At 43.5% G+C, this 7,961-nt stretch overlaps 1 protein-coding gene across 3 annotated transcripts; it reads left to right on the top strand.

Moving 5' to 3' along the window:
- The first annotated feature begins 653 nt into the window (after positions 1 to 653).
- LOC120640661 lies at positions 654 to 2,554 on the top strand. 3 transcript variants are annotated; one of them, XR_005661945.1, is made up of 3 exons: positions 654 to 1,010; positions 1,099 to 2,059; positions 2,130 to 2,554. XR_005661945.1 is itself a non-coding variant. In XM_039916565.1 (2 exons), the coding sequence occupies exon 2, from the start codon at positions 1,114 to 1,116 to the stop codon at positions 1,912 to 1,914; it is 801 nt and encodes a 266-aa protein (XP_039772499.1). In that variant the 5' UTR covers positions 654 to 1,010; positions 1,099 to 1,113; the 3' UTR covers positions 1,915 to 2,554. The 3 variants fall into 3 exon arrangements, 1 of the variants encoding a protein (XP_039772499.1); XM_039916565.1 differs by having other exon boundaries at positions 1,099 to 2,554; XR_005661946.1 differs by lacking the exon at positions 654 to 1,010 and having other exon boundaries at positions 1,017 to 2,059.
- The last annotated feature ends 5,407 nt before the right edge of the window (positions 2,555 to 7,961 follow it).

Below are 7,961 nucleotides of genomic sequence, written 5' to 3'. Positions count from 1 at the left end.
AAGCTAAGGTTTGAAAAGAAACGGCTATCGGAAGATTTATATGATTATTGAAAAAAAGAACTATAAGCTTCATTTATTTTAATTAGAAAACCACATGTAAAAGATATTTAAAAGAAATACCCTTAATTATAATTAACTCATATTATATTTTTATTTTCAAAGGCGAAGTAGAACTTAGTCAAATTGTATTTAATTGTCTATGTACAAATTACACTAATTAAACAGTTAATTAGAAAGAAACTTGTGAGAACATCTAAACGCACAACTTTATATGATTCGGGTGGAACTAACAAATTAAATTGAAAGCACATTTGAGTTGATATTAATCAAGTTAACATTAACTATGAAAGTCGAGGTCACTTAACTGGATTTTAGTTGAAACACTAGATGAGAAAATATTAATCAAACTAAATCTATATTTAATTTAAAAAGAGGAACTACGTGACAACAACATTGCTCGACAACGGCTTACGCTAAATCAAAACTAACGCAACAAGAACAGGTCGAAACGGATCTAAAACGATGATTATACGAGCTAAACGGTGCTGTAGGGACCTATGTGTGAGAAAACATATATTCTAGGGACCAATCTGCAAAGGTGAAATAGCCACTTACCTCCCCAAACTATTGACCAAGGCTCAGTTTAGTCCCTCAACTTCTAAATCGTCCACTTTAGTCCTTAAACTTTCAATTTCAGTCTCAATCTCATCCATCCCCCTTGATTATTCACAACGTGGACACAGGATGCTCTAAAATTCCAGGGTTGCCCCTCGCTCCCTCGTCAAACAACCAGCGGACTCACGGCGCCGTTTTGTTCCGTCGTCTCTTCCCGTTTCCTCTATCCTCTCTTGTTCCTCATGGCGGCTGCACAGGTGCATTAGGGTTCTTCGCGTGCGGACGGCTGCAGTGTGGTGGGACGGCGCAGCGCTCGGGTTGGAGGCACACTACGTTGACTGGTGGAGGGGCACCCCTGCTCCTCCTGCCTCTGGCTGAGGTGGACGTGCTCCACAGTGAGATGTCTTAGCACATAACTGGTTTTGCGATTGGATTTGATTTTCCTGTCAAAAGTTTGAACTTGACAATAGAGTGGATTTGTAGGACTGGTGCAAAACAATGTCTGAATTTGAGGTACTAGAAGTTAGATTCCATTTTAATGGGGAATTTGTTTTTGATGCATCGAACTTATCGTATTGCAATGGGAATTTTGGAGTTTCCCACATAGAGAAGGACAAGATTTCTGTCCCTGAACTTGAAGGCCACTTACTGGATCACACAACATTTCCTAGATCTGTTAGGATGTATTGGTTGCCATATGGTGCAGAACTGAATAGTGGAATGAGGTTACTTGTAGATGACAAGTCATGTTTGGACATGATTAATGAGCTGGGAAGTGCTAGGGCATTGGATATATACACTGAATCAATTAGTGTTTACAGTGGTGGGAATGAAGAAACTGAGACACAGTATGCAGATGAGGAGGTATTTGCCCTATTTAGAGATGATAATATCATGGATTTGGATCATGTAGAGCCTGCTCGAGATGTTAATATGATGTGCTTGGAAGGTCCGACACATGGTCATGATGGTCCAACACCTGGCAAAGATGGTTTGGATGAAGGAGAAGAGGAATCAGAATCAGAGAGTGGTTGTGATGGAACAGGTTTCACAACTGATGAAGATGATGAAGTTAGAGAGATAAGAACCAAATACAAAGACTTTATGGCAGAAGTAAAAAAGAGAGGAGATATTCCATTGGACAATCCAATTGAGGTGGATGGAATACAATGTGCTGTTCCATACAGTAATCAGGTCTTAGAAGATGGAGATGGTGTTGAATACTTTGATTTAGATGGTGATGCATCATATGATGAGGATAGTGATGGTGTGAACTTCATAACAGCAAGAAAACGCTAGATCACATAATCCTCCTACCACCAATGCAACAAGTCAATAAAGCTCATTGCCAATTCAACATGCACATTCCAATCGATCTAAAGGAAAATCTGTAGCAACATCATCAAGTCAGAGTAAAATGCCTGAGGGTTCATCATTCAGACAGGTTAGTAAGTAATGACGACATGTACATAAGTAAATTGAGAGTTTGCCTAATATGGCTTTGTTTTTTGCAGTCTGGCAATAAGAGAAGACATATATCTTATGGGGAGACTGCTTATGCATCTGCAAAGTCAAGTGCTAAAGCATCTGCGAAGGTATCTACTGGAGGTAGTGCTTATGTTGTCATCGAAACAAATGCTGGGACTGCTTGCTCATTTGCAAAGGCAACAATCAATGTGCAAGGTGGACGTGCCTCTGCAAACATCCAGTCCATTTCACTTGGCTGTGGATCAGTCTCAGGGCAAAGCAACTCATCTAAGAGAAAAACAACAAAGCTGCTGCCTTCAAATAACAAGATGTAGTTGGAAAGCCATATTATATTTGTTTCAATGTAGTGCTTTTGTACCACCTTAAATTTGTGTGTAAACCATGAGCATGAGCCACGGACAATTTGTTTCTGGAGATGACAATCGACAAACTTGAACAATTTGATTCTGCATTCTCATACTTCCACGGCGCGCGCGGCTTCATGTGCTCGCGAACTGGACGCCGGGGGATCCGGCGCTAATCCTCTACGTGGCATCGACCTCCTCCCTCTACCTCCTGCGCCTGATCCATTCGCCATGGGGGAACAAGAGTGGCAGCGGCAGGCTATGCGTTTGACTGAACCAGAGGGGGGAGGGGAGAAGAAATGGAGGGGACGGAACAAAACGGCTTGACTGAACCAGAGGGGGAGGGGAGAAGAAATGGAGGGGACGGAACAAAACGGAAGAAACCACTGCCTGCCTGTTTGACGATGAAGCGAGGGGTACGCCTAGAATTTCAGAGCATACTGTGTCCACGTGGCGGATAATCAAGGGGGATGGATGAGATTGAGCCTAAATTGGAAGTTTGAGGACTAAAGTGGACGATTTAGAATTTGAGGGATTAAATTGAGCCTTGGCCAATAGTTTGGGGACGAAAGTGGCTATTTCGCCATCTGCAAATTTGCGAGCTCCACCATGGCTGGCGGACAGAACCTTGTTGGAGTCCAAATTCCCGGCGATTTAGGGGGCGAGAGAGAGCGAGGAGGCGGGGAATTGAAAGGGGACGACGAGAGGGTTCCGTTTTATACCTTACTTGCACCGGGGACGCACCGTGGCGGCGGGAATTGAAGCCGGAAGGGGGTGGCGCTGGTTTGTTCGTGACCAGCGAACAGTCCTGGGTAGCGACGCCGTGCAGGGGCAGGGGCGGGCCCACTTGGTATGCATGTGTATTCATTGAATACCAATTATTTTTGCTAATCTTTAGTATTTAAAGGTATAACCAAATGTATATATATGTGAATAATAGATATAAAAGAGCCATTTTTCTTTGTGTTTTGAATTTTTGAATACACAGCCTTCAAATCCTGGGCCCGCGACTGTGCAGGGGTGATGCACGGCTGCACCTGTGCATGCATTGGTGCGCTTAGAAGGGAGGAGGCCGGTGAGTAGGCAGGGCGACGGGGAGCAGGGACACCGCAACTACAGAGGGCATGCGGGGCCACAGGCTCACAAGCAGGGGGGAGTGGCGACACAGGCGAACGACGAGGGACGACAGGAGATGACACCGGGGAGTAGAAGAGGCCTGGTGGGCACCTAGTGTGCGCTACTTCCGTGCGCACGGCGACGGCGTGCGGCGCGAGGTGGAGAGGGCGCGATGGCCTAGGGCCGGCGATGCAGAGCCAGGTCGCATGGGCTTGGGCATCGCAATTTATAGGCACGGGCGGGTGAAAGGCAGCGCATGCACGCCTAGGAGGAGGAGATGTCGTGCAGCACCTGGACTCCACGAGGTCGGCTGCTAAAGGGACAAGCGGGTTGCAGGTAGGATTGGGCTGGACCGAAGGGATTTGAGCTAAGCCGAAACGGGTTCGTTCATGGGCCAAATAAGATTAAGTCTGCTAGCGACACCTTTTTAAAGGACACAGATGGTCGGGCTTGCGTGGCACACGTGTTGTGGACAGCAACGACGGCCATTCGATTTCGAGACAAAGCCCGAAACAGGCATAGAGCAAACAACTGGCTTGCGTGTGAGGGACGACCAAGTCAAGCATACATGGTCGTACCGAACTCGTTGAACGAGTCTTGACGTGCACGCACAGGAATACCAAACATGGCACGGTAAAGCTGCTGCGGCCAAGAAAGGAAAGGATCGGAGGTGGATGACAGGTGAAATCGGTAGCTTTGGAGAGAGAGGGAGAGGAGTCACAGGGTGGCTACTATATCGAGGAAGAGAGCGGGGAAAACTATGGCATCTTATGGTGTCGGAGAGGTTAGAGGCAAAAAGGGTTGATGGTGATAAAACGCTCGATTAAGCTATAATGAAAGATCCGAGGCCAGAGAACGATATAAGGAAAGAGAAATAGACTCGAAAGCTTTCTCATCTCACGGAGAAACTACGAAGTAACCCCAACTTGGTGAAGGAAAATGATCAGCGGTGATTGTCAGTCAGCTCGCTTCGATGAGCTATTAAGCTTCGAAAAGGAAAGGCAAAAGACGAGAGCAAGGGTGTTTCTTTTTGGTACATCAATGAGAAGCTTTGAACGGAAACGCGAGAAACAACGAGATCAAGGCGATGGCCAAGATCATGCTTGCACGCAGCACGATTCTAGGATTTAGGGTGGACTAGAGTCAAAATGAGTTGAATCCAGCACAAGATGGAAAGAAAAAAAAGAATTCCTTTTGTCATGAATATATTTTCATCCTTAAAATAAATCTAGAAAAGTCTAGATAAATATCTTGACGATCCGAAAATTCATGAAAGTTTATTGAAGGTAGTTCAGGACATGAGAGTCCAAATAAAATACTTGGAACTCATGAAAAAGAGTTTAGAGCTTTCCAATAAATGGATTTAGCTCTAGAGAAATTGAGAATAATTTTTCCCAAAAATTCAGGAAATTTCTCAGAAAACCTTAAAGATGGATGAAGACATTATAAAAGTTATTCACATCCTAAAATTAAATATTTTAGGGTGTGACACTTTTCCACGTGTCGCCATCTTGTTGTGACACGTGTTGGTGCCGAGTTTGGACGCGTGGTGTCTCCGTATGCTTCCACGTGCCGCTTTGTTATTGTGCCACATGTCGTCTTCCTGTTTGTCAATGTGTCATTTTTTCACACTGCCATGAGCACCTTTCTGGTAGGGACACGTGGCAAATTTCTGTTCGGCCTCGTGTCGCCTCGAGGTTCCGACAGGAGCCATATTCCTATTGGACCACGTGTCCTCTCTACGTGTCGTGTCCAGTATATACGTGTCCGTTCCCTACTGGACCACATGTCAGTTTCTTATTGGACCACACATCCGTTTCTCGTTCTCGAGAATGCCCGTTTCAGACCGCCACGTGTCCGAAACCATTACATGTCGACGTTCATACAGATCCATTTCATAACAGAACCAATGAAACGGCGTTATTATTCCGAGAAATTAGCATTATTATTCTGACAAAGCAAACCACAATAAAAAAAAGTTACAACCAAATAAGTTCATAACACAACCAAACGAGCTAGAGGCAGCCAAATCAGCTCGACACAACCAAATAAGCTCATCAGATCAAGACACACAGGATCAGGGCTGACAAGCTATACCAGAGGAAACATCATAAATGGTCAATTGGCTAAATTATTGCAATCTAAGAATATCTACAGGAGGAAAAGATATACTGTTAATAGAATTAAATTTGGTAATGAGTGCACAAAATTTTTTCATGCCATGGCCACCATCTCTGACAAAAGAAATACTATCTCCCAGCTTAAGAATGATAATGATGTTTTTATTGTGGATCATGAGGGAAAAGCAGCTCTGCTTTGGCCAGCTTACAAAAATAGACTGGGAATATAAATGAACCCACAGATGCTGTTTGATCTCAACAGAATCATCAATATTGATATAGACCTCTCCAGCCTTATTTTGCCAATCAGCAGAGCTGAGATTGACAAAGTAATCAAACTTATCCCCAATGATAAGGCACCAGGCCCAGATGACTTCAATGGTCTCTTCCTTAAGAAATGCTGGCCAATTATCAAAGAATCCTTTTACACACTATGTGATGACTTCTTTGCAGGAAATCTGGAGTTAGAAAGCATCAACAATTTATTTATTACGCTTGTACCAAAGGTCAACAACCCTGAAACAGTGAATGATTTTAGGCCAATTTCACTTTTGAACACTAGCATCAAGCTGCTCACAAAAATTCTAGCTGAGAGACTGCAGGCCATTATTCTTCAGATCATTCATGCAAACCAGTATGGTTTCATTAAGAGTAGAACAATCCAGGACTGTTTAGCTTGGAGCTTTGAATATATTCATTAGTTTCATCAAAGTAAGAAAGAAATCATCATCCTAAAGCTGGACTTTGCAAAGGCTTTTGACACTATAGAACATACTGAAATGCTGAGTATGATGACTCACCTCGGTTTCCCTACAAGATGGATTCAGTGGATGAAAATGATCTTCAAATCTGGAACCTCTTCCATTCTCCTCAATGGGGTTCCTGGGAAAAAGTTTCACTGCAAAAGAGGTGTTAGGCAGGGTGATCCTCTTTCACCTTTACTTTTTGTCCTTGCAGCTGAACTCCTCCAGTATGTTATCAATGATGCTTGCCATCAAGGGCTTTTACACACTCCACTGCCTCAGCCAACTACAAATTTCCCAGTAATCCAATATGCAGGTGACACTCTCTTACTGATGCAAGCAGATGAAAACCAAGTTAGACACCTCAAAAGTATACTTGAAGTCTTTGCTCAGTCAACTGGTTTAATGGTTAATTACAATAAATCCTCAATGTTTTCCATTAATGTTACTGCTAACAAAATGGAAACACTAGCTGCTGCTCTTGGTTGTCAGATTGGCTCTCTTCCATTCACCTATTTGGGCTTACCAATGGGAACAACAAAACCAAGAATGACTGATCTAGCCCCAATGATGGACAGAGTAGAACACAGACTGTCAGCTTGCTCCTCCTTACTCTCTTACACAGGAAGATTGGAAATGATTAACTCAGTTATCACTCCTATTACCACCTATGCAATGTGCACAATAAAGCTACCAATTGGTGTTATTGAGAACATTGACAGGGCAAGAAAGCAATGCTTATGGCGAGGTAACAATTAATCCAATAAAGGAGGAAACCTAGTGGCCTGGCAAAAAGTGCAAATGCCCAAAACAAAAGGAGGTCTGGGGGTGCTGAACCTAAGACTGCAGAATGATGCTCTTCTTCTCAAGCAGCTCCACAAATTCTATATGAAATCTGATACTCCATGGGTCCACTTAATCTAGCATAAATATTACAGCAATAAGGTCCCTCATGCAGCACGGGAAATTGGCTCTTTCTGGTGGAAGGATGTCCTGAGACTAAGCACACTTTACAGAGGGGTAGCCAAATGCACTCTGGGGAATGGTTCCACAGTTACTTTTTGGAATGATCTTTGGTCTGCTAACATCTTGTCTTATAAATATCCGAGGCTCTTCTCTTTCGCCATTGATCCAAGCATTTCGATGCAAAAAACAATGCAAGCAGCAGATCTTGCTAGCCTTTTCAATTTGCCATTATCAAAACAAGCACTTGATGAACTCATCTCCTTACAGATGGATATTCAGGATGTTAATTATGATCCTTTTGCTCAAGACAGCTGGTCTTTCATATGGGGTCACAGCAATTATTCCTCTAGACAGTTCTACAAACTGGGCTTCATGCACTTGAGGAAGCCCCCAACTTTTACCTGGATTTGGAAATCAAAATGCACCCCAAGACTTAAGTTCTTTGCCTGGTTAATTCTTATGGACAGGTTGAACACCAAAGCTATTGAGTTGCATGCACCGACCAGTTCAACCTAAAAGCTTAAGCTGATGGGGAGAGGTGAACAATTCACTTATATTCCAACACTCCC

Source organism: Panicum virgatum, chromosome 7K (assembly GCF_016808335.1).
Source record: "Panicum virgatum strain AP13 chromosome 7K, P.virgatum_v5, whole genome shotgun sequence".
Lineage (NCBI taxonomy): Eukaryota > Viridiplantae > Streptophyta > Magnoliopsida > Poales > Poaceae > Panicum > Panicum virgatum.
Note: the sequence above shows the minus strand (reverse complement) of the source record. Positions and strands in the feature narration are given on the sequence as shown.